This window comes from Protomyctophum bolini (assembly GCF_963924005.1).
Source record: "Protomyctophum bolini genome assembly, chromosome: 2".
NCBI lineage: Eukaryota > Metazoa > Chordata > Actinopteri > Myctophiformes > Myctophidae > Protomyctophum > Protomyctophum bolini.
In genome coordinates this window covers 37495741-37521801 of record NC_137863.1, presented here as the reverse complement: position 1 = coordinate 37521801, position 26061 = coordinate 37495741, and the positions used below count along the sequence as shown (strand labels likewise).

At 43.7% G+C, this 26061-nt stretch overlaps 2 protein-coding genes across 5 annotated transcripts; one reads left to right on the top strand and one right to left on the bottom strand.

Moving 5' to 3' along the window:
• The first annotated feature begins 739 nt into the window (after positions 1 to 739).
• On the top strand, positions 740 to 17450 carry brpf3a (bromodomain and PHD finger containing, 3a). Of its 3 annotated transcripts, none has more exons than XM_080782649.1 (13): positions 740 to 1081; positions 3534 to 5037; positions 5766 to 5922; positions 6028 to 6159; positions 6614 to 6742; positions 8527 to 8839; positions 9512 to 9862; positions 10137 to 10700; positions 12278 to 12344; positions 12463 to 12545; positions 12835 to 12929; positions 14336 to 14490; positions 15062 to 17450. In XM_080782649.1, exons 2-13 carry the CDS (start codon positions 3554 to 3556, stop codon positions 15243 to 15245), a joined length of 3714 nt encoding a protein of 1237 aa, XP_080638775.1. In that variant the 5' UTR covers positions 740 to 1081; positions 3534 to 3553; the 3' UTR covers positions 15246 to 17450. The 3 variants fall into 3 exon arrangements, with proteins under 3 accessions (XP_080638775.1, XP_080638774.1, XP_080638776.1); XM_080782648.1 differs by having other exon boundaries at positions 12457 to 12545; XM_080782650.1 differs by lacking the exons at positions 12835 to 12929; positions 15062 to 17450 and having other exon boundaries at positions 12457 to 12545; positions 14336 to 14466.
• Positions 17451 to 17561: 111 nt separating this feature from the next.
• Positions 17562 to 25619, bottom strand: mon1bb (MON1 secretory trafficking family member Bb). 2 transcript variants are annotated; one of them, XM_080775861.1, is made up of 7 exons: positions 25475 to 25619; positions 24627 to 24724; positions 24333 to 24502; positions 23777 to 24242; positions 22741 to 23533; positions 20205 to 20352; positions 17562 to 18963 (listed from the first exon to the last, which is right to left on the bottom strand). In XM_080775861.1, exons 2-7 carry the CDS (start codon positions 24706 to 24708, stop codon positions 18736 to 18738), a joined length of 1887 nt encoding a protein of 628 aa, XP_080631987.1. In that variant the 5' UTR covers positions 24709 to 24724; positions 25475 to 25619; the 3' UTR covers positions 17562 to 18735. The 2 variants fall into 2 exon arrangements, with proteins under 2 accessions (XP_080631987.1, XP_080631986.1); XM_080775860.1 differs by having other exon boundaries at positions 23777 to 24502.
• Between the last annotated feature and the right edge of the window lie 442 nt (positions 25620 to 26061).

The following is a 26061-nucleotide window of genomic DNA, read 5'->3' as shown; positions in this document are numbered from 1 at the left end:
AGTTTGTTGAGTGTGGTGGGCGGTGACGTCACAGAGTGTAACAAGTGCGTAAAAAAATAATAATGCATGATAACAAGCATGTTAATGGAAACACTAAACAGTGCATAACAGGTGTGTGTAATCATGTCATAATGTAAACAGTGCATGTAACAAGTATGTAGTAAACATGTAATAATGTAAACACTAAACAGTGCATAGGCTAGGTGTAAACACGTCATCATGTAAATGTCCACAGCTAGCATTTAGAAACATGCCATAGCATTGATTGATTGATTTTGATTGATTGAAATATTTATTAACAGTTTGCAGAATTACAGTAGCCTACATTTCAAGCACAACTCAATACAAAAGACTGTTAACTGTGAGTGGACGACCCAATAAAGCATTACACTTGTGACCTTGTTCAATTCATCAAAAAATACATAGGTCATGGGTGCGTGTAACAGGTGCACATGTCAGAATGTAAACAGTGCATGTGTGTAACAGGTGTCACAGTATTCTGGGGTCTGTCGATAATGAAGATAAGGCGCGCAAACTGAGCGCCACGATGTTTTCCTCCGCGCTGTGTCCTCGACTGACCACCAGCCACAGCTCGGTGGCTGCGGTGGTCAGCGATGACCAATGGCGGGCCGGAGCGCGTTGTGCGCGAGCTCAAACGATGGCCTACAATTGGCTGCGCTCGTTTTTTCTGAAGGGGCGTTATTTTTCAAGCCATCTTGACTGAATATTTAGCCTTATATTTTCCAAGGCACATTTAAACTTGATATCTTGGGGGGATTTTTTTTGTGACTTCTTTTGCGGAGTGTGGGATTACGTTGAAAAGCGTCAAACGCGCGGCTTTGAGCGTGGCTCGCGGCGGCGTTCAGATGGAGGAGTGAAGTAGTGGAGATGACGCTGTCGCCCCTCACATCACCGGCTAGCTGAGGAGGCTAACAGCTAGCCGTGGTGGAGAAGCAGCAGCTAGCATGTCTGCCTGCTGCCTGCCACTAGTATTGTGTCACTAGCCTGACATTTGGCTTGGCTTTTATAACGGCCGTTTTCTCTTGACACGCGCGACCGCACATTAACAGCATTTCGCAAGGTAAGCGACTTTTATATTCTGAGGTTGTGCCCGTTTCGTAATGTGCTTAAACTGTGGGAGAAATGTCCGACCGAGTGAAACGTTATTATCACATCAGCACAGCACAGCAAAGAGAGAGAGAGAGAGAGAGAGGGAAGATGTGTGTGTCTCTGGTCTAGTATGAAGCAACGTTCAACCGTTGCAAAAAACACAAACTGCAGTGTCATGATGTCTGTATGTGCGAATAATGAGTGCGTGCGGTTTGACACCGTGCGTGCACCTGCAAAGCGGCTGCTACTGTTACATGTTTGTATATTTGGGCTGCTGCTGGTCAACTTGCAACAACACAAGTGTTGCCTGTGTTGTTGTTACGGGCAAAATGGCTGACAGATGTTAGAGGCTCGGGTTGGTATTTAGCGCTCTGCAACCTAACTACGTGCAGCAACAAGGGCGGAGCCTAAATAGAGGATGCTGCCACGCGATTGGTTGGAAGGCGCGGTGTCACTGTGACCGACCCCCGATCGGACCAATGGAGGCACTGCTCGGGGGAGGGACGATACGTGCACGTTGAGCCCGCTGTATAGCCCGTAGTGCGACGGTGTTGCATACATACCCAAAATAACAGATTTACAAGCTAGCTAACAACGCGTTGCAGCAGATCTGTTTTTTATTTTGTGGCATATGAACTGGATTATTTTAACGAATATTACTTTGCTGACTTTGTGTCACACGACTGATCCTATTGGTCAGGGGGGTTGTAAAAATACAATGTACAGACAGATTAACAGTTCACATTACTTACTTACATTACTTAATATTTCAATCAAAAAGCCTAATATTGTTAAACATCTATTTGATCACGAAAAATACAGCCTAAATATGATTTTGGTAGTAAGATAGTAGCTGTTTTGATGGTATATTTATAAACCGTAACAGTACTGCAAGGTCCATATCACAGCCAGTACTTTTGCTTTGCTGATTTTTTTTGGGTCACTGAGTAGCTTAATTGGAATGGTTTGGGACTTTTAAAGTCCTTATTTTAGGTAATTTTTTAGTTATTGATGCTTGTTGTTCACTTAGTTAACCTCATACATATTTTCTAAGTTTGTACTTCTGATTTGAACAGTAGATTGATTGATTGATTGAAAATGTTATTAACAGTTGTAGAATGGGTACAGTACTACAGTTCAAGGAAAGTACAGATCAATACAAAATCTGCTAAGAGGATAAAATCAGAAAAAGCATTACACAAGGGTCCTCCATTTCCAATTCATCAGAACATTTAAAGATGTACAATTTCAATATTGTGCCACTGCCATCCAGTAGATAGATATTTCCATGACCTATAGTATCATGATATTTAATGGATGGATGCTTTGGTTGTCATTTTAATATAAACATTTTACCCTAGATAGCACTTGCGGTTTAGAAATAAACACCTGTAATGTACTTTTGATTGATTGAATACTTTATTGTCTGAAAGTTCTTTATTAGGAAGTTAGGAACAATCCCTTGAGATGAACCATCTCGTTTTCAAGGGGGATCACGAAATACACTTCATACATACAGACAATTCAACCAGACAAAACAAACAAAACAAAACAAGACAAAACAACTGCAACAAAACAACAGTACACATACCATGGACATCACACATGGATCATAGCATCATGGATCTGTTACAATGATAATTAGTGAAAACATGAACAGGTAGACTCAAGATGAGAGGACAGCACAGTTTTAAACAATTGAAAATATGTTATTAGCATAGTTCACAAAGTACAATGTGTTAATGAGAAATACATGTATAGACAAGACGATTAGAAAACGATCATAAACAAACACATAGACAAAATGAAAAGGTAACGAAAAAAAATAAAAAATAACCCAAGGCCACCTCATTTACCCGTAAACCCATAGGCCCAAGAAAAATAAATAATAAGGATGGTGGGAGAGAGAGAGAGGATCTCGTTCATCAATTATTGCCTAAGAGAGAGTGTGGAGAGAAGAGACAAGTGAATACATACGAAATAGGTGAATGAAGGAAAGGAAGTATCCAATCCAAGTCAAGGTAGGACTTGTATGCAGCGTTCTGCATACAGTGTTTTGTTCAGATGCGGCCCCGGGTAGACATGGCAATGAAGATGCGCTGCTGATGTCATCAGCATTTCTGACGTTATTAGTCAGAAATGTAAACAGCACGTGGTACAGTCAGACATTAAGGCTAAAAGGATACAAGGAAACAAGTCCGGGGCCGGGGGACTTGTTTCCATTGTGGTCCTTTGTATTCAATTCATCAACATGGCATAACAAAATAACACAATAATAATACTAGCAACAGCCGGCTGATCACCATGAATGCAATAGCATTTTTAATATGCTGTAAGGTGCTGTCTGCATAACGGCTATAAATGGATCATTACTCCGCCTAAATGTGTGTTTTGTTGTTGTTTTACTTTTCTTTGAATTGCAGGGAGGCAGTGTTAAACCTCCATGAGGAAAGCGAGGAGGCGGGGATGCGAGACTGGTGTTAGCCGACTCGACATGGGCAGGGGCCGTGGCAGAGGGAGGGGAAGGGGCAGGGGGTCCTCGGGAGGGCTGAGGCCCCCTTCCCCTTATAGACTACAGCTGTCTCCGTCCAGGGAGACTTTGACGTACGCTCAGGCCCAGAAGATAGTGGAAGTGGACCTAGACGGAAGGCTGCACAGGATCAACATCACGGATCCTCTGCCGGTCATCACAGAGGACGAGATGATGGCCCAGGACATTGTTGAGTGCAACAGCAACAAGGAGAACAGCGAGCAGACCCAGAGCAAAGCCAGGCCGGGGAGGAAGCCGCCCAATCTCAAAGGGCGGCGGAACGGCAAAAATGCGTCGCACCAGAGCCATCGATCCGGCTCCCAGGCGCACCCACAGCACCCCTCCCACCAAAGTCCCCTGCCCGAGCCCACATTCCGTGTGCTGAGCTCCGTCTGCCCTTCGGAAGCGCCGCCTCTCCCGACGGCCTACTACCGCTTCATAGAGAGGTCGGGGGAGGAGCAGGAGGCGGAGGCCGAGTATGACATGGACGAGGAGGACCTGGCGTGGTTGGACATGGTCAACCAGAAGAGGGTGTCGGACGGCCACGCCTCCGTCTCTGCGGACACGTTCGAGCTGCTGATCGACCGCCTGGAGAGGGAGTCCATCCTGGAGTCCCGGAGCCAGGCCCTGTCCCAGAGCGCCATCGACGAGGACGCCTTCTGCTGCGTCTGCCTGGACGACGAGTGTCTGAACAGCAACGTCATCCTCTTCTGCGACATCTGCAACCTGGCCGTCCACCAGGAGTGCTACGGCGTGCCCTACGTCCCCGAGGGCCAGTGGCTGTGCCGCTGCTGTCTGCAGTCCCCTTCTCGTCCCGTGGACTGTGTGCTCTGTCCCAACCGGGGAGGTGCCTTCAAGCAGACGAGCGACGGACGCTGGGCCCACGTCGTCTGTGCCATTTGGATCCCGGAGGTTTGCTTCGCCAACACTGTATTCCTGGAGCCCGTCGAGGGGGTTAAGAACATCCCCACGGCTCGTTGGAAGCTCACCTGTTATCTGTGCAAGCAGAAAGGCAGGGGGGCCTCCATCCAGTGCCACAAGGCCAACTGCTACAGGGCGTTTCACGTCACCTGTGCCCAGAAGGCTGGACTGTTCATGAAGATAGACCCCGTCCGGGAGACGGGGGTCAACGGAACGACCTTCTCTGTGAAGAAGACGGCCTTCTGTGAGCACCACTCTCCAGTCGGGTCTCGGCGGGACGGGTCCGGAGATGAGGGGGTTGAAGGGAGGCTGGTGGGGGGCAGGGGTACCCGTGGTCAAAGGTCCTATACTCAAAGCCCCCCTGCGCCGCCCAATAAGAAGGCCACCAAGGGCCAGAAGAAGAAGGCTAAGAAGGGAGGGTCATCCCGTCGCTCTGCTGTGCCTGTACTGCTGGTGCCTCAGATCCCCTCTCACAGGTCAGACAGTCACACTCATTCATCCCCTTGTAACAATAGGCGCTATGCACAGCAGCCATATTGGAAATAAATTGGGCCTCTTCCTTGAGTCAGGGTGTAGATATTGTGTAATGTGTATGTTGGCTGAAACACTCTGCTACACCAGTGGGTCTCAAAATATCGTCCAAGGACCCTCGGCGTTCCTTGAGGGAGTTCCAAATGGCCCCTTTGCTTGACATTAAAGAGTTTGAGAACCGCTGTGCTAAATTAAATGGAACAGAGCCTTAATTAGTATCATTGGGTATGGGTAACATCTGTGAAGGAAGTAAGGAAGGGCCTTAGGGCCGGGGGCCCAATTTATTTCCAATATGGCTGCTGTGCATAGAGCCTATACACAGAGGTGAGTGGTGCTCCTCCTGGAGTCTACAGAAACGGTTCATTCAATCATCTAGAGTTGTCACTATCTGTCGTAACAGTCTTGTTATGATTTTGATTGCCTCTGGTTAAAAACAAGAAACACACACACACACACACACACACACACACACACACACACACACACACACACACACACAATATTTTGCCTCAGCAGCGCAAAGGCACAGGTGCTGTTGCTGTTGGACACGGCTCGCCCTAGCTTTTTTATTGGCTTAGAGGCCAGACAATCATGAAAAGGACAGTTTTTGTCTCAGCAGTGCAAAGGCAGAGCAGCACCTTCAGTCAAGTCACCTGTAAAAATGTCTCCACAGGCTCAATAAGATCTGCACAGGGGTTGCAGTGCAGAGGAAGAATCAATTCATGCAGAGGCTTCATAACTACTGGTTACTGAAACGACAGTCGCGGAATGGCATGCCACTAATACGACGACTTCACTCACACCTGCAAACTCACAAGACTACTGAACCGGTACAGAGGAACTCTTCCTTCTCAATAAAAACTTTGACAGATTGATAGATTTACAAGTTGAATTATGCAATCAGACTTCAGTGCTTGCATCTTTATTCTGTTCAGAAGGAGCCCGATGAGAAGCTGTCCGCGGCACGGGAGGAACTACGCTATTGGCAGAAGTTGAGGCAAGACCTGGAAAGAGCCAGACTCCTAGTGGAACTCATCCGTAAGAGAGAGAGGCTAAAGAGAGAACAGGTGATTTGATTTGCATGATGAAGCCTATACAGAACCATTACATGACCTGATGTAACTAACTAACATCGAAATGTTGTCGTTCCTGCCTTACACGCTGTTCTATTCTCTTCTAAGAAAAGGCTACGATTGTCCGAGTTGCTCCAGTGCTTTCTTTTTGCCTCTATACAGAACCTGTTTTATTTGTAGTCGTACGACTACGTGTCCTGTGGCGAAAAGAGGGCAGAGCAATACAGTGTTGTGTTCTTGTAGACAAGATCTGCCATTTTTGGCTACGTTTGGCATCGCATTAGTTAAGCTAAGTTTGAAACCACACAAACGGTGGTTAAGACTGTTTTCTTTTTTGATTGTGTTCAGTAGTCTTAGTGTTATTATTATTATTATTATTATATTAGAACTAATGTTGAGTCTTCTTCTTTTCAATTTTTCTATGTTTGGCTTCCTTCTGCCTCTTCAGATGAAGATCCAGGAGGCTGCTCTAGAGCTCCAGTTGACCCCTGCTCTAGTGCTGCTCCGCACCACGCTGGACCAGCTGCAGGAGAAGGACACGGCGCAGATCTTCTCTCAGCCGGTCAATCTAGCGGAGGTTCTTATAGTCCTATATTCATTGTGGTGTATTCATTCATATACTCAGTGTTGATGGACATCGGTGGTGGAAAAAGTACTCAAATGTTTTACGTTTAAAAAAGTAAAAGTAAAAGTATCAATACTGCATTATAGAATTACGCCATTGCAAATAAAAGTCCGGAATTCAAAATGTACTTGAGTGAAAGTACAAATGTATTGTCTTCAAAATGTACTTAAAGTACCAAAAGTAAAACTACTCAAGTTTTCAAACGCACGCACTGTGTGCTTGTAGATCTGCTATTTTCAAATGGTCGAAATGTAAATAGGGCTGAAGTGCGTAATGTATGTTTTGTAATAATAATCAAACTGACTAGTAGTAACTCAAGTTTTCAAATAAATGTAGTGGAGTACAAGTACAATATTTGCCTCTGAGATGTAGTGGAGTAGAAGTAAAAGTATTAAGTACCTTAAAATTGTATTTAAGTACAGTAAATGTATTTAGTTACTTTCCACCACTGATGGACATGGATATATCCACTCTTATACTCATTGTTGATAGACTGGTCATACATTCATTCTAAAGGGCTGAACAATTAATCAGGGGGAAAGTGCAACATTGCAATATGAATCACTGCAATTTTGGAATCACAGTGGCTACTGGCTACAGTTAATTGCATAAGAGACAAGGCCCCAAAATGTGTTTTAAAACATGGTGTTTTTGCCTGTCTAGACCGTTGACTCAAATCACATTTTACATTACTGCGGACAACCATCCTAAGCACACTTCTAACAGCGAACTTTATGTCACCTTTATCTTTAGTCAAAGGTACATTATCATTGTGTTTTAATACAGTTGAAGGAACATATTCATTTGAAAAGTCTCATGAATAGTCTCTGGAAAATGATTAGCCAGAAGAGCAGATCAAAAAATAAAAATAGAGAAATCTGGTAAACATGCAGTAACACTTGAGCATGCTTGTGGCAGAAGGGTTCCTAGACTGAACCCCTGACCGAAAAAGGTTTCATTCGCGATACTGGTTTAAAAACTCCCTAATTGTTAGCCCTAATTGATTCATATATTCACTGGCAATAGATGTACTGTATATTTAATTATTTATTGATGTATTCACTGTGCATTCCATTTCCATCCATTGCCGAAATGGAGGGCCAGAAGCTCAGTATTCCATTTGACTTGTATTCATACTGTATATAGAGCGCCGAAGTCCTGACGTCACTTGCTCGTCCCCTCAATTCCCCTGGTTCACGGAAGTCATTTCTCTATGGAGAATAACATGGGGTCATCTTAAAATCGCTGTGGTCCAAAAATAAACAAGATGTCTCAGCGTTATTGTCAGGGAGGTGTCTCTGTATCTGTTTGCGACAGTCAGTCACTCATATATGCTAGCGAAAATGTAACTAATTCAGTAGTAGTAACCATAGCGTTTTCTCTCAGTCAGTTGATTCTTCATATCCATATGAGTGAAGCGGCCTGGATGATTTGTTTATTTTTCAAACACAGTCCTTATGTGAGGCGATCTAAAAAAAGGGGGGATTAAAATGCAAATAAAAAGTACATGAACCTGTGGATTTGTGCCCTCTACCGATATTGACGTCAGACTTCGGTGCTCTATATCTAGTCACATTTTCACTGCTGTGACACCCGAATTTCCCTCTGGGGATCAATAAAGGTTATGTCTTATGCTTTAGGCTGGTGCCGTTTAAGAAAAATCAACAAGATACTGTACACAGTACAGACGGGTTATTCTGCATTTGCTCATTCTTATTTAACCATTTCTTCTTAAGGTCCCAGATTACATGGAGTTTGTATCCCAGCCTATGGACCTGGCCACCATGCGTGCCAAACTGGAAGCTCATGCCTACTGCTCCATAGCAGACCTGGAGAAGGACTTTGACCTAATGGTCTCCAACTGTCTGAAATACAACGACAAGGACACAATGTTTCACACGGCAGCCCTGGACCTGCATGAAGTAGGTGGAGCCATTCTCCGCCATGCCCACAGGCAGGCACAGAGCAGTGGCCTGGACCCACACACTGGCATGCACCTCCCAGAGGCTCCTAACAAACACAACTTCTACCAGTGCACCTGGGATGACGGTGAGTTTGTTCATCAGCATCAGTGGTCATAATTACACCCGCAGTGAGGCCCAGGACGTGTGGACACGTCTTTAGGTTATAAAACGCGGTTGCTAAAAATCGTTTTTTTGACAGCGGCCGTTGCTAGGCAACTGTCCCAGAGCTGTTTTGTGTGCGTGACGTGTGCAGCAATTCACTTCCTTGTTTACGCCCGACAAATCTATGATATTATCTCTGAATCTACGTCGCTTTCCATGGTTTTGATCAGAACGCCGATGTTCTGTCCTAATTTCTGACTTCAGCATGCATCTCATTTGGAATATTAACGCTTCTAAAGAGAGATCAGAATTATTAGCGCGAGGTAGTAGTAGGGCTTTTCAGAGGAAAATCATCTGCAGGACACTTCTGGGCATTAACAATTAAGTACTTACTTACTTACTTACTGCCCTTTACGCCGGCTGGCATGTAGGGCAGCAAACAATTAAGTATTAAAGTATTAAAAATAAATATATTATACACACATTAAAAGCAAGTGCTCCAGTACTTTAACTACAGTACAAATTAGTCCAGAACTTTGTCCACCACTGATCATCATCAACCAGTATTGATGTCTGACCTCATCTCATTCCCTCCCTTCTACTCTCTTCCTCTACTTTGTCACACGTCAACATTTTCAAATGCCTTTCTCTGCAGTCGACTCCACCCTGGATCCAGAGAACAGACTCCACCTGACCACAGACGAGCAGCTTAAGGTCTTGCTGGATAAACTGGACATGGTGACGCCCATGCGTTCCAGCGGCGGCCGGACCAAACGCATTCGGCTGCTGCGCAGAGAGATCAACACACTCCGACAGAAGGGTGAGCACCAGCAGCAGCAGCACCATAAGTCCCATTCTGTCAACGGTAACGACACGGAGGAAGAGGAGGACGAGGAGGATGGAGGGAAGGAGGAGAAGAAGGAAGTGGTGGAAAAGGAGAGGAAAAAGGGAAAGAAAGACATGGTGGATCATGGACCTCTAACATCAGTAACACCACCTGGGACAGGTAACGGAACACATCAAATTAGAACAATACTCTGAACAGTAACATAACATATTGTCGGGTGGAAACTTTTCAGGAAGAAAAGGTAAAAAAGAACCTGTGTTCCAATGGATCCAATGTAGTTACTGTGTTAATACCTTCATTGGTTCAATAATATTGAAAAACCCACACACTGATGATCTGAGCTTGTAGATTGTCTACTTATTTATGGAGAAAAAAAAAAATACAAGGTTTCTGCTCAACATCACCAATTATTACTATGATTGATCTCCCTCAGTGCTCTCAGATCCAGATGACTCTCCTCCAGTGTTGGAGCTCACATGCCCAGTGTCATCACCGCTGCCAGGAGACGCCCCACTCGAGCCCCCGGTCCTGGGCATAGTGACTGGCGGGCGTAGATCACCTGGCCGCTCCTACAAGCGCCAGAGATCGGCGCGCGGTGGGAGAAAAAGCCAGGGCGAGGAGGAAGCCGAGGTTGGCGAGACGCCGTCGTCCCAAATGGAGGCCGTTCACGAGGTCACTCCTCTGGGCACTCCACCGACCCCGCCCTTGGTCGGAGTCGGGCGCCGCACGTCCGTTCTCTTCAAGAAAGCCAAGAATGGCGCGAGGCTGGCGAAAAGAAAGAACCCAGCGGAGCAGAACGGGAAAACCTCTGAGGGTAAAAGCAACGGTCTGGACAGCAACCCAGCCAGTCCAAATTCTAGCATCACCACCATTTCCACGTTAATTCCAGCCCCTGCCGCGACCCCTCCGTCACCTTCCTCCCACCAGCTGAGGTCCAGAGGCCCCAGCTCAGACTGCTGGGAGGCAGAAAAACCCCTTCCACTACCCAACCAGGAAGGTAAGACAAATCCTTAAGAGGGTGTGTGTGTGTGTGTGTGTGTGTGTGTGTGTGTGTGTGTGTGTGTGTGTGTGTGTGTGTGTGTGTGTGTGAGAGAGAGACATACAAGGTTTCCCACCTGACAGCGACCAAATGCACATACACTAAAATATACATACGGTATGCATATATTAGGGCTTTAAGCAACTAGTCGACTAGTAAATCCACTAGTTGACCTTGTTGGTACTAGTTGATAAGAAAAAATAATAATAATTGTAAAAGATTTTGTAGGCCTCAAGATCAGCTAGAATGCTTTATTATAGTAAGAAAGAAATCAGCGATCCGATCTGGTTTGATATCAATAATAAAGCTTATCTGACGTAGTAGCGTTCCGCCAAAAGCGGTTGCCGGTTGGATTCTAATTGGCAGAACGTTCCGTCACGAGCAGTTCATTTGTTAAAAAAAACTAAAAAACTAATTTTAAGTTTATTTATTTAATTTGTTTTACATAATAGGTAGTTAAACATCTAGGCAACTAGTCAACTAGGCAACTAGTCAACTAGCAAAAATCAGTAGAAGTGAAAGCCCTAGCATACACATATAGACACACACACACACTAGTTCTCTCACTTTACACACAATCTACTGTTCAGACATGTTTTCACTCACATGTGCACAAACCACAAACATACACAATACACATTGTGCACCATGAATGCTCCTCTACCTACAGTATACAACACAAACACGCGCACACACTGAAATTAGAATTTAGGGTTCCCATCGGAACTAGGGGCCCTTTCTGTCATTCTTTGTCCTGTCCAATGCTGATTTACTATAGGCCACAACAGTATATAAACAGGAAGCACTCAAAACACTGAAGTTCTGAACACACACAGAAGAAAATGTTGTTTCTGATTTTGTATGCTATGAATCATTCTGAAAGATATTAGTAAAGTTTTGATAAAGTGGTATTGTTTGTGTTTGGGTGTATTCCTTAAATTGTACAATTACAATACAAGAAGTCCTTTTTCTTCCACTATCTTAATATTTATGGAAATCTTAAAGGGACTTTTCACCGCTGGAAGAAACTCCAGTCACTCAATGTTATTAGTATTTGTAGTAGTAGATAACAGTAGCACAATTTCAAATTTGCACTCTATAGCCAGAAAAATAATAGTGTGTTTGACTATAGGGCTTGACTGGATTGCTGGATTACTACAATTACCATAACGCTTTGGTGCACTCACCCCATAGACATATAAAGGTAGACGCCTCTTCCGGCTCTGGAGCGTCTCGAGGGGGCGAAGGTTCGGTAGGCCAATCATCAGACTCACGACTCCCTCTTTCGAGGAGGGGCTCAAATGAACTGCAGCAGCCAATGAGGCATCTATTTATTTCCCACCTTGTGGAGAGGGGGAGGGCTGTCTTACTGAGACAGCATGTAGTCCAGGAAGGAAGTGAGACCAGTGGCATCACAGACACTGTGAAATACTAAAATATCTAAAAACACACATTAACCACATAAAAAGTGGCCCTTTAAGAAGAAATTATTTTTCTGGTTAGTAATCTAATGTAAGTGTATTCTTTTTTTTTAGGCTTAACTAATGGACTGGGAAAGCACCAAGAGATCTCTGCAGACCACACCGATGATGAAAAACTAAAGTGAGTATTCCAACAGTATACTGTAGGTCAGTTATGCATAATTCATGTTGTTTGGAATTGAATGTATACGTTGTAAATCAAATATTTTAAATTGAGCTCATTTTGTCATCAGCTCTAGTGTGTCTCCGCCCAAACGCAGTCGAGGTAAACCAGCCCTGGCTAAAGTCCCCACCAGTGAGAATGGAGACATGCCTGCCTCTGGTGTGTATTATCATTATCATAATAAACACTTCTTTCAAATGGTCGGACATGGTCGAAAACATAGTCTCTGCCACGACTTCGGCAGAGACAAGGCAGACAGTATTCAGGGGAGGCGTAAATTAAGATGTATCCCATCGAATTAGTTGCGTGGCAAAAATAGCAGATCTGCCAGCTCTTTACTAGACAAATGATGAGTTCAGATTTTCGTGGTTTACTAATTGCTTTGTCACAACAAGATGCAGGGGCAAACGGATAAATAAATACATACACATTCTCTTCTTGTGCACAGGAACTACACTTCTGACTTTGGATAATGAGAGAGAGCTCTCACCTCTAGACCTGGTTTGGGCCAAATGCCGTGGATACCCATCATACCCAGCAATGGTGAGGATACATTTGATGCTGTGCCAGTGGGGTGTAGTCTGCTGTCGGCTGCAAGTGGAGAATTATGAAGTTGCACTTCAGTGCATCAGTTAACCCATTTTGACCTGTCATCCTGACAGTTTTCTGAAAAAGCTAGTTCTTCGATTTTTCAAAAATAGCAGACTTACAAGCTTGTAGCGCACCACTCGGTGGCGCGCTATGAGCTTGAAGATCTGCTATTTTTCAATAGCTAAAGCATAACATAATGCTAACACCAAAAGGGGTTCCCGCCCAATGAATTCATGTATCGGGCTGACTAGCTGGTGTTCAGTCAAACAAACCCATATTCTCTGTTATCCGTCTTGCAGCGAGACTGGGGTTACTTTACGCCACATACTGTATGTCACAAGAGATCCTAAACGGAAACGGCAGTCTACTTTTAACATTTCTAGTACATGCCACCATAACCGGTTCTGAGAAGGGAAGATGATGCAGTTCTTTGGCGAAACGTATAGCCACATGGCACGTTTTATTGAATGAAGATTACCAAACTAAACTAAACTCGGGTAACTAAGAAGTCAGTCTTTAGGATCTCTCTTCCATGTGGACTGGCCCCTTGTGTGGTTCACGTGCTGCACCAGATCACCACCCTGTAGCTCTTCCCTCTTTTTGTTCTCTGTTGGCCAAGACGGCAGCAACAATAGAAATTGCAGTATTTCACACGTAAAATCATAAAGTAGGCTCTGTATCAGAGATTTTAATTCACCAAGTGAAACTAATGTATCTAAATAATTAAGTTCTTTAATTAAACCATTCCATGCTAAAAGGTGCAAAATAAGAGAAATTCAGCATGCTGGATTCTTTGAGAAAGTAGCCATCTAGTGGATCTGGTTTGATGGCTGTTTAGAGGCAAAGCAGACAGAGCGAGGCAACGCTTCCGTTGGATGGCCTTTATATAAAGATATACATTTATTGTATTCCTGTAACTTTCTACATGAATACAACAAAGTCCATCCTTGGTGACTGGGGAGTCTTAATGAATGCTCTGTCGTACAAGCTCACAATACGTTACATCCGTGCTACTGCTATATCATGAGCTTATATATAGGCTATTATTGACAGTCAAGTATAAATTGGGCTACTTGGCATGAGTAACCACACACGGGGACAAAATAATGGTAAATAATCTAGCTTCTTCCGCATGCATAAACTTTGTCCATAATAGACAGTAATGTACTGTAACTCCTAGCCTCAAAAGCAAATCACTGCTTGTTATGAAGAAAGGAAACATGTTTTTTTCTTTACCATATTTCCAACTTGTGCCGTAAATGATGGGAGCCGAGAACAAACCACGTCCCACTGGCGCTGTCTCACTCTTGTGTTATCTAACGTAATTGTAGCACTAAAACAATGCTGTTTCCTTCCAGATCGTTGATCCAGGCATGCCCCAGGAGGGTCTCCTTCACAACGGCATCCCCATCCCGGTGCCCCCTGTGGAGGTACTCAAACTGGGCGAGCGACGGCGAGTTGAGGAGGGCGAGGACCTCTTCCTGGTGCTCTTCTTTGATACCAAAAGGACTTGGTAAGATCCGGAGTTAGTGTTGCCAGATTGTGTGAGAGAAACAAGCAACCAGTTCTATGAAAACAAGCCCAAACGAAGCAACTAGGCCACATGAGCGCACACACACATTGTGGCCATTTGAAAAAAATAGCCACAAGCTCACAATGTGTTGCGATGTGTGATCTTGTAGATCTGCTATTTCCAAAAGAAAATGTGATATTCAGTATATTTTTTAACATAACATAATATCTTTTAATGAAATTGTTAATTTGTGATGTATCACACATATAAGTCTTAATCTCACAAAAGTGTATTGTAATTATATTTAATTCAATCTGACCAGAAATGGTGCAGGGATAAAACATGTCCCCACCGGAGATAAAAAGATAATGACCAGAGGCAGGATATCAAAAACGGGGGGGGGGGGGGGGGATCTCCCCAAAGCAAATCGAACCTTGCTATCACTGAAAGTGCAGCTGGTTGTTTTGATGGTTCTCTCCATATAAGCGAAGAACAGATATACTGTACTCACATAAACAGATACACACTCAGAGATGTGTGGGATTATGAATAGATTTGTCTTGCTTTTCAGGCAGTGGCTCCCTCGGGACAAGTTACTGCCAATGGGGATGGATGACACTGTAGACAAACTGCGCTTAATGGAGGGCAAGAAACCCAGCGTGCGCAAGTCTGTGCACACAGCGTACGACCGGGCCATGGTCCACTTAAACCATGTGAGAGGGAACGTAGACTTCACCCCGTCCAATTTTATATGAATAGTTTTTATTTTGAAAATGTAATCATCCTTCACAGGTTGCCTGGCTTGATGGATTAAAAAAAGCCTGTTCAAAGATGAAGCTCCAGAATAGGTGAGAGAGTAGCGTTATAGAGTAGATCATATTCACACGGCGGCCATCTTGCCATAAAGTTAATGGCAGGGTGGCCATAGATATTTAAAAAAATAGATTAGCCTCATTGGCCGCTGCAGTTCATTGGAGCGTCGTGTCTCCAATGAAGGCAGGAAGTCAAGCGGAAGTGCTGAAGGCACGCTGCGTCGCTGCCCAAGTGACGTCACTCACGCCTCCATGTCTCTCGCTGTCACTCAAGTGACTACTGGCCAATCACAGCGCGTCTTTTCCGGGATTTATGTTACGCGCGCGGAAGCTTGACAAGCTTCCGCTCATGCTTCCACTATTCCTCGCAAAGGAATCTCTGGAAAATTGTGCCTTCAATTTTGACACGCGCCCCAGAGCCGGAAGAGGCGTCTACCTTTTTATGTCTATGAGGGTGGCAACTTGCTACCCTGGGTTTTAACTTTTCAATGCAAAAAACCCAACATGGCCACCGTGTGAATATGGTCTATGATTTCCATTTGAGCCGTCGGGCCTCGATTGGAGTTTGACGAGTCAAATGTTTTTATCAGAAGAAACTGCTTGAAGAGATTTTTGAAAGATTCTATTATTCATGTGATTTAATTTGTATTTGTTTTACACAACCACTGTTTGCTATGTGTTTTGTTTTAGGCCAAAGTGAGTCAGGACTTCAAAGTGACAAAATGTAAATATTTTATTCTCAAAGGGACTAGCTTGATACAAAGCTTATTCAGATTGTAATTGCCATCTGAAATGTCACTGATTTCTTACGGAGTCGTTAAGTCTCAGCAACAGCCATGTCTCAAACCTGTTTTTAAGAAAATTGTTTAAAGAAAAACGTCATTCTTCATGAAATATCCCTAGTTTTGTTCAAAATTATTTATATAACATGTAATTGTGCCAAATACACAGAAAGTCAAACTACAGAAGTGGACTAGATACACCCCCCCCCCCCCCCCCCCCCCCCCCCAATTTATGTCTTCCTCTTAGTTGCTCTGTCAAGTAACTTGTTTGTCTGATAAATAATATGATTAATTGATAAGTTATTATGCTTTGTCTATAAAAAAAAAACCCGGCTTATTCAATTATTACAGCCAGGACAAACGTCATTTGGAAAAGTAGTTCTGTGTCATGGTATACTATACGACTCCTGCTGTGTATTGCTGCTGGAATACGATTTGTGCACTTCAGACATGGTATCTTAAAATGTAATCACAAATGCTGAAATTGATTTCAGTTTACATAACTGGGGACATTTCAAAGAATTTATGGTAAATACATTTTATGTGCGTAGATTCAAGTTAAAACTAAACTTTTATAGAAATGTTCCTTCAGTTATGATTTGCTTTGAGTGAGACTTTGAAACCCTTTATTTTTCCATATTGTGAAGCTTTTTTGTATTATATTAGAATGTTGGAGTACTTGTTGCAGCTATTTGGGTGAATGCGGTAAAGATGTGAAGTCACTACCAAGGGGATGCTAATTTCTAGTCATGAAAGAGGCCACTGTAATCACTTTTTGAATAACTTGTAAATGTCTGCAATCCAACCAGTAATGACTTGAAAAGCACAATTGGTTTGTTTGAAAGGACTTGTAGAATTGATTACTCGGACTCCTGAAAAGCCATATGTATGGCAAAAAAAACCTTATGTATATAATATATATATATATACAAACTCAGCTGAGTACATGTGCATGTGTATAGTTTTGTACATATGTAAATGTATGTTTATATTAGCTTACATGAAGTAATTTAAGGAATGCAAAAAAATCAAATTATTAGATCTTAATTTATATTGTGTGACAGATGGAAAGAGTGTTATTTAAAAAAAAGAAAAGAGTAAATATTGAGAAGATTTATGTGAGATGCTCAGTAGCTCTTTGTAATAGTGACGGTACTTAAAGAAATGTCAGAACATGTTCCCTAGCAGTCAGTTGGCACAAAACCCTTGATGTAGGCATGAGTGAGTTGGCACTAGCCTACAAGACTTTGTTTTTCTTTGGTGGCACGGAAGGTTTTTGATCTTGTCATTATGAATTGTACTGAAAGATCTATAATCTGTCTGAGACAATATTCCCTCACCCAGGAATAAATACAGTTTGAAAGGACCTACTTGTATGTGATTTTACTGATTTACTATACTGTGATTTCTTGTAGCCCCACTTTATCAAATTGACACACCTGAACGCAAATGACAAGCAAAATAGATTTGTGCAACCTTGGGTTTATTTCATAATACTATACATATTTTCTCCAAAGATTGAAGTGATGGCATACTCATGTAACTAAGATGGGGCAATTGTCTTTATTCCAATTTTACACAACACTCAATGTTTCCATCCATTGTCTGCGGTAAATGCGCTATTTTCGGTGTGAGACATGATGCAAGTCCCAAGTATTAATCAGGCATTACTCTTAAAGCATCGCATGACCATCTTCATCTGGAGTAAACTTATTTGCACACGAGATCAGTTTATTTAGTCGCATTGTCCCATGCTGAAAGTAACTGATCTGTGAGGGGGCGTGATCCTGAAGATCTGCAATATTCAACCACTCGACACCGTCGTACGACGGGCATCAGCTTACCAGATGACCTCACGAGACTAATGGAATTTGTGTCCAAGCAATAAAGACAGCAACACTGTTGATCATGTGAGTTGGGTTTATGATCCCATTAGAGCTAGGATCGCCATATAGAATTGTGTAAAATGTAACGTGGAAAAAGACAAACTTAGCTTAAATTAACTGAATATAAGAAGCATCGTTGAGCAACACAATGTAGTTCCAGTTATTCCAGTTGTGAAGCCTAAACAACATAGCCTATGGGTTGGATTTTCTGCATATCCTGTATCGAAACCTGTTTTTCCACGATGTAAAGCAAATCATTGTAGAAGCTCGTTTACATTCCTATTCCCCTATTTCTTGCACAATGTACCAATGACTGAAATGTTGAGTGCAACAGTTAGACCATTATGTGAATTATGTGGTACATTCACTGTCTGTGGGGAAAAAAAGTAAGAAAAGAAAACATCCCCGTTTACACTAATAAAATATAAAAACATTTAAATATCATTGCAGTGATAATTAATAATTCTACCACAGGTAAATTTAAAATGTACTATATCATAATGCAGTTTTTCCCCTGACTGTATGTGACTGAAAGCACTATCCTAATGCAATGACATGCTTTCTCGTTGGGGAAAGACCATATTAATTACCACCAAGGAGTATGTTGCTTCTTAAATAGTGGGGCGGAAAAACGTAGTGTTGTGTCCAGTAGTCAAAGTCTGTTAAGTTCAGGTATCAACGTCTGGGGGTTTCCAAACATTGCGTAACCACCAGTGTGCAAACTACTTTTGAGAAAACAGGGTAGTCGATCTACAGTACGTAGCCCTATAAGAGGGACATGAAGCCGTTATCTGTGGAGTCCTGCTGGTCAGACTTCCCTCCACGAGAGCTCTTACTGGGGTTGGGGGTGGTTGAATACTTGGGGGGATATCGGATGAAGAGTCGGTCCTCTTCCTTCTTAATCCACCGTAGCAGCTTAGTGATAGCAGTGATGGCGCAGGCTTTGGTGACCAGGGGACTGAAGCAGGTGTACAGCTCAAACTTGCTTGTGACCTGTATTGGGAATGGCAAACACATTTTATGCAATGCAAATGAATGAACACTAAAACATGTAATGTATTCCATATGTATGATTAAGTGTTATGCTGGATGTAGCAAATGCTAACTTCCTTCCATACTACGCAAAAACTAAACATCACAAAGGGCATATATTTTTTTTTTAAAGAGAGTGAAACTACTAATGTTATAAGTGATCATTCAGGTTACTTTTTAACCACTGTTTCAATTGTTCTTTAAATGCTGGCTCTCCCTTAGTGCAACTGGGAGATGGTTCCTTTGATGGAGAGAACATTTTGTCCAAAGGTGGACAGTGAACATCGCACTTTTGCAGACCCCTCTGGAAACGTGTCCTTTTCCCTATGAATAAATTCCCTAGAGGGGGAGCCAGTCCATGTAAATTCAAATATCTTTGCTGAAAAGAGCCAATCTACAAGCTGACAACACGCACTGTTGACAGCTTTGTCTCAGACCCCCACACTAAGACCCTTATGGCTGTATTTTGCGTGTCTTAAGAACCAGGTCTTATTCCCTAACTTGAGTAAACTAAAGACCTGGAGGCGTGATCAATGCCATTTGGCTATTCTGAGTGGCCAAAGAGCATTGATCACGCCTCCAGGTCTTTAGTTTACTCAAGTTAGGGAATAAGACCTGGTACTTGTTAAAACACGCAAAATACAGCCCTTAGTGTGCAAACTTCCATTCCTTCTTCCCCACTTGCAATATCCTCACAGCCCACCAGTGGGCCCTGGATTATTTGTGATGCAGCTTCCTTTGTGTAAAGGACCTTTGTAGCACTGACTTCGCTTCTCATTTGCTTCCAAGAAACTATGTAATTGTTTTGCATAGAAAACTAAACTAAAAAGTCAACTTTGCATAGAAATGTTTGACAAATCTAAAGACAACACAAACACACAAATGGCAGATTTGAGGGTTTCCCTGCAGGAATCATAAAAACACAAGACATGATGTTGAGACTGTCCATTGTGCCAATAGAAGTTTTGCACTCATGTGCATACAAGAGGCAAGTGCATTTCTTAGACAGGGGGTAAGATGTCAATTTCATCAAAGGTGGCCAGTCTGAGCTCGTGTCCCATGCCCAATCATTAAGATTTGCCTAGTTGCAAAGGGAGCTACATACCAAGCTTATTAATTCAAATGTAAACGTTCATTAGTTTCTTTTTCTTTTAGTTGCATAGTGAGGCTTTAAGTTGCATTGTAATAACCCTGCTACATACCCAGGCTAGCAGGGTTTCTCTCTCAGCAACGTGATAGATGAGCTTAAGTGGTCGTGAGGAGCTGTGGATGCGACTGTGCATGTACCGGTACAGATCCAGCAGTCTCATCTTCTCCTCCTCACTGCCGTATGGGGCCTCCATCTCTGGGCTGCAAGCAATGAACACATCAAAGCGTAAACGGAGGCCTTTCATATGTACAGAAATACAGTAAAGATATGTATTATTTTATTTCCATTCTTCCAGATTAAAGCTGCTATTTTGCAATGTGGACTAGATAGATCGAACCCACTTAACTGTCCTATCCACTGATAATGCTTCTCTAGTGTTCACACACATAATTTGATTTCCAACCAAGGCCGGCCTCACTGGTAGCCCTGTACTATAATTAATTGGACACTCGATGCTTCTAATCCGTTTAAATAATTGAAGTCACTTGTCATTCTTGTTATGGTTAATACCATCATGTTGTATTTACAAGTGTCACAGATGTCCAGGTTGTTTCCCCCTGAAACCAGTAAGCATAGTCCCTCACATTGTACAAATGTACAGTCAGTAACCTAATTAAATTCAAACTGTGTGCCACGCCACATCAATAATACATGATGTGGACTCAGACAGAAAGTAAATGTGGTACACAAATGCTAACTGGTTAAACAATATAAAAGAGTCCACAGTACACATAGTTATGTTAAACTTACTCTGAGGGAATTATATTGATATTTGTTGTGTTACTAAATTGTTTTAATTAGTCTGTGACTGGTCTTTGACAGACTAACCAAATGGCATTATTAACTGTGTATTTTCTCATTTGCATCTTTTTACTTGTTTATGCACTTTGACCTGGTGCCCCATGCAATTAGCTCACGACTTGTGTAGTTGGATGATGTTCACAATGATTGGTCAGCTTCCATATCAGACCAAGGGGTTAAACGGCAGCTGACCAATCAAAGAAGCCAACCGTTCAGCCGCGCTGAACTGTCACCATAAAAGACTTGGCTGCAGAAGTAACTCAACCTGTTGAACAGGACAAGAATCACCTGCCAAACACGTTTGGTTTGGAAGCCGAGAAGAAGTTTATCGGGACACAAATTAACTACATAACGGCGACCTTCGACAGTTCTATGGATGGCTGCATGGGTATCAACAAGAGGCACATTAACCTGGCATTCCTATTTTGGTCATGACATTACAGGTGAAATGTTTCCGGAAAGAAGTGCTTATATACATACCCAAAATAGGAACACCAGGTTGAAAATGGTTAAGTGTGTCCGTTAAGTGTGTTAAGTTCACCAATGAAAAGTATTTACAAGAGCTTGTGACTAAAAGGTAACTACATTGGAACACAGGTTTCTCTTTCCATTCCATTCCCTGAAAACTAAGTACGGGTTTCTGCCCGATAGCCGCAATATGCTAGCCCGGAAGTGGGTGAAGAGGGTCCTGGTTTCTAATTCAGTCGAAGAATGTACAAAGGGAACCAAATGGACCCTTACGAGGCCATTTGTACACTGTAGGTCCTTGAAATTAAAAGGGTCACTGTGCTCATGGTGACTCCAGACAATCTGCATGGCCACTGACACTGAGATTCCAGCCCCGGCGTTTCCTTCTTGGTAACACTGTAGGGTGCGGTTATTGTGCTGATTACAATGTTGACACTGTAGCGTTATCAGGATTTTGGTGGTGTGATTATGTCACCGTGACTTCGTGTTCTTTACTCGCATTTATTTTGCCTAAGATTGAGGCAATACACTGTGTTAATGTGTGTCTGGAGGCGCTTGGGTGGCACAGTAGTACCTGCCTGGCTACCACCACTGCGGAGTCTAGGGGTTCGAATACATCGTGGTACATCTGGCTTATAAATTATGCAAAAAAATTAAATTACGATGTCAGCAGGGAGTGTTGGGTGGGAGGACTTAGGACAGAGGTGCTAAATCAGAGGTGCCCAAAAGGTAGATCGTGATCTACCAGTAGATCACAAAGGCTGTGCAGGTAGATCACATGACATGCCTCTAAAAAAATATATAATTTAAATATAAAAAAATATTTTTTTCCACCTGCCACTTGAATTAAGGTGACTTGATTGATTGACAAACGCACAATGCAAGTCTTTGTTTTCAAGTGTGTTGTGCGCAGATGTCAGTAGCATTATATAGTTATCTTCTTTTTTTTTAAACCCTACCAGTTACATTTCCTCCCATCCTCCCCTCTATTCCTCAAGTGTGTCGCTAGGTACATTTAAAAAATAAAATCAGCAATGGGATAATACTGTTTTTTGGTGGGTAGATCTTGTTGACTCGCAAGTCAAAAAGGTGTGGGCACCCCTGTGCTACATGCTCCTGATGAGGGAATTAGTGGGATACAACGGCAATGACTAGTACACACATTAGTGTCACTAGTGTGTGGGGAGGAATTCATTGGCAAAACGAGTAAATTGGGGAGAAAAAGGGGTACAAATAATTCATCAAGATCAATAAAGTTCTATCCATCCATCCATCTATATATCTATCTAGGACATTACAAGCAACATAACACAACACACCTGGTGAACTGAGTGAGCTGGCGGTGATTGTCTGGAACGTCAAAGGGCTTGTACATGAAGTGTCTGAGGTCTGACACGCCCACCTGGCTGACACTGTACGAGTGGGCTTTGGCTATGAGGCTCAGTGAGTTCTGAGTGACCATGGCTTCCTCTATCCGCCTCTTGCACTCAGCCACGGCATAAAAGGCCTCCTTATCCGTCGAGAGCAGCAGCAAGCAAACAGTGCATTCTGGTGGGTCCAGGTATGAAATGTATGCGTAAAAGTAACAGTCCGGGTTAAAGAGGGGGAGGCAAATGGGAGTCCAGATCTCACCGGCCTGGAAGGCCGAGGAGGCTCCGATGAGGTTGAGCAGGAGGTGGACGTCGGCCGGCTCCAGCCTGGCGTCCTCGATGACCGTCTTCTCCTGGACGATGGTGAGCAGCTGGTTCTTGGCGATGAGGATGGAGAAGACCAGGTTGGGAGTGATGGCCTTTTGGAGGATCTGGCTCAGCGAGTCCCTGAGAGAAGCGACTAGCGGCAGGCAGTGCACCGCCGCCAGGAGGAAGCTCGGGTCAGTGTCCAGCAGGTCCAGGAGGCCGTCCAGGATCTTCTCGGAGCCCGCCAGTAACCGCCGCAGGTCGTAGTTCTTCTTGTGTTCAAAGATGCGATTGATGCTGGCCTGCGTGAGCATGCTGATGATCTGATAGTAGACGTAAAGGAGCTCGTCGCGCAGCTGCTGCTCGGACTGCCGGCTGCTGGATACACACACCAGCACCAGGGGACCCTTCTGCATGAACACCACGGTGTGCTTATCTTATGGGAGGGGAGACACACAGGCAACAAGGATTAGACGTTATTAAATTATGTCTGGGTTGAATGAAAACTACAGTTTTATATCTTCTGTCTCCCTCTCCTAACAGAAAGGCCATTGCAACGATATGTTCCAACTCTAACCGCAGATGTGCAAATTATATTGTATTAACATACTTTACTCTACATAGATTTATTAAAATAACATTTTCATAAATGTAATATCAGAGATGTCAGAGCTCTCACCTGAATAGATTGAGCGGATCATGTTATCGCTACTCTGGACAAAAGACACCAGTGCCATCATGACTCCCATGGTAGAGGAGAGCGCCTCTTCACTGCCGTAGCGGGAGTAGATGGGCTTGCCGGCTTCACTCAACACAAACACGTGCTTCCTGTGCTGCCGCCAGCTCTCTCCGGTCACGTCCTCCTCGCGGTGGGACAGGAAGGCCGGCGCTTCGGACGCTCCCGTCCCCGTTTCCGAAAGCGGAGACGACCTCCCCTTCAACCCTACGCCTTGCTCTTCCAGTTTGCCCCTGGCCAGCATGGTAACGACAAACTCCCCAGAGTCCTCCTGGCTGTCCTTCCCAACAGCCGCCTCCTCTTCGTCGGCCGTACCGTCGTCAGCTGGTTCGGGATCCGTGGTGACATTCCCCGGTGGCGGCTCCTCCATCTTGTTGGCTTCGGTCTCCGAATCCAGACTCCGCTGCTCCTCCTCCTCCTCCTCCTCTGCTGTGACATGGGACAGCAGCAGCACCTCTGGAGGGTCCTCCTCCGCTGTGACATGGGACAGCAGCAGCACCTCTAGAGGGTCCTCCTCTGCTGTGACATGGGACAGCAGCACCTCTGCAGGAGGGTTGTCCTCTGGGTTCTCTCTGCCATCGCCTTCTCTCTCCACCACCCCCGCCAATGCAATATGATCAGGAAACATATGGCTGCCCAGCAGGGAGAGGGACGTCGCCAGGGTGTCGGCTGTTAATTGAAGGGGGAGGGGGACACGTCAGTTTTGAGCAGCAGAGCTTTGGGGCTTGAATGCAAATTGCAAATGTATATAATGGATGGGTTTATAATTGGCTAAAACCCATTTCCTTTTTACCAGTTGGAGCCAGGCTTTCAAAGAGTAGATCAGAGGTATTCACGCCTTCTGCCTCTTCGTTTTGTTGTCTCTCTCTCTCCATCTTACCATCCCAGTGACTGGAGAACAGAAAACTCGCATTTTATTACACATATTGCATATTCAGTACAGTCTGATTTTGTACTTTGTTGTACAGCTGTACACGTCACGTGTGCCCTATAGTAAATACAAGCTCACACCCGGAACGAGTTGTGAGCTTGTAGATCTGCAATTTTCAGGCGCCTTACACATTTTATAAACATGGCCTCATAGAAAGCCTGGTCGTCATGGATACATCAAAGCCTCTAATAATGGGAGTAGGGATCTCTTGCATCAGTGGTCAGCTGACATGATGAAAGTATTAAGCGAGGCAAAACTGACCTCAGTGGAGAATTCAAAACTCCCACAATAATAATACTTTAAGGATCTGGAATTTAAGACCCATTTAATCTCTCAAATAGTTACATGTACAGTAGCTTAGCTAATATTTAAACTTAAGCTGTTAATGCTGCACTACACAGCAGCACAACGTAAAGCTACAAGCTAGCTAAATATGTTCGTTGAGCCAACCAACAGTCCCTACTTGACTTACATTGTATTCCCTGAAATGTCTTCAAACTAAATTGTTTTTTAAATATCCCAACAATGAATATATCTGCAAACATCCCCAGGCTTAGATGCTAACAGGCTAACATCACCAGCTAGCAAAGCAGAGATCCATTTTATGGCTTCGGCTTTAAGTCTGAATGCATGCATGCAGCCCGTGTGTTGTACTGTATGTGTACATCAGATAATGAATGTTACCAATAAGGTCTGAGAGACAAACTTACGATTTCAATGACGTTGAAGCGTTGGAGAAAGATATTTAATCCTTAATGTAAACTTTGATGATGTGACAGCAGCCGGTAAGCAACATTAACAAGCTGTCATGTCAAGATCACAAGAAAACAAATGTTCCTCTTACCACAGCCGACATCCGGAATCCCTGACGACAAGCCCTGCCGACCAATCAGCAACAGGCAACGTTAACGGATGGCAGCCAATCAGAAAGCTCGGTAACTGCTGTAGTACCGCCCCCTGGGGTACGTTCCAGATGGTGTGTTGAGTTGACAACTGGTTTTGCAAGTTCAGGGGGGGGGGGGGGGGATTGGGGGAATCATTGACAGTAAAGAGAACTGTGGATTAAAATGCCTATTGCATAGATAATGCATGTTAAACCATTTTACGGAGCATTTGGATACACAGAACATCATTGTGTGTGTGTGTGTGTGTGTGTGTGTGTGTGTGTGTGTGTGTGTGTGTGTGTGTGTGTGTGTGTGTGTGTGTGTGTGTGTGTGCGTGCGTGTGTGTGTGTGTGTGTGTGTGTGTGTGTGTGTGTGTGTGTGCGCGTGTGTGTGTGTGTGTGTGTGTGTGTGTG

Bases quoted from the DNA above. Each gene is read 5' to 3' on its own strand.
- mon1bb (XM_080775860.1), bottom strand. From the start codon at position 24,708: ATGGAGAGAGAGAGACAACAAAACGAAGAGGCAGAAGGCGTGAATACC. The intron at 24,503-24,626 runs GTAAAAAGGAAA...TTCAATTAACAG, and splicing joins TGAAAGCCTGGCTCCAACTG to CCGACACCCTGGCGACGTCC. The intron at 23,534-23,776 runs GTGAGAGCTCTG...CCCTCCCATAAG, and splicing joins GATCCGCTCAATCTATTCAG to ATAAGCACACCGTGGTGTTC.
- brpf3a (XM_080782648.1), top strand. From the start codon at position 3,554: ATGAGGAAAGCGAGGAGGCGGGGATGCGAGACTGGTGTTAGCCGACTC. The intron at 6,743-8,526 runs GTTCTTATAGTC...TTTCTTCTTAAG, and splicing joins AGCCGGTCAATCTAGCGGAG to GTCCCAGATTACATGGAGTT. The intron at 10,701-12,277 runs GTAAGACAAATC...CTTTTTTTTTAG, and splicing joins TCCACTACCCAACCAGGAAG to GCTTAACTAATGGACTGGGA.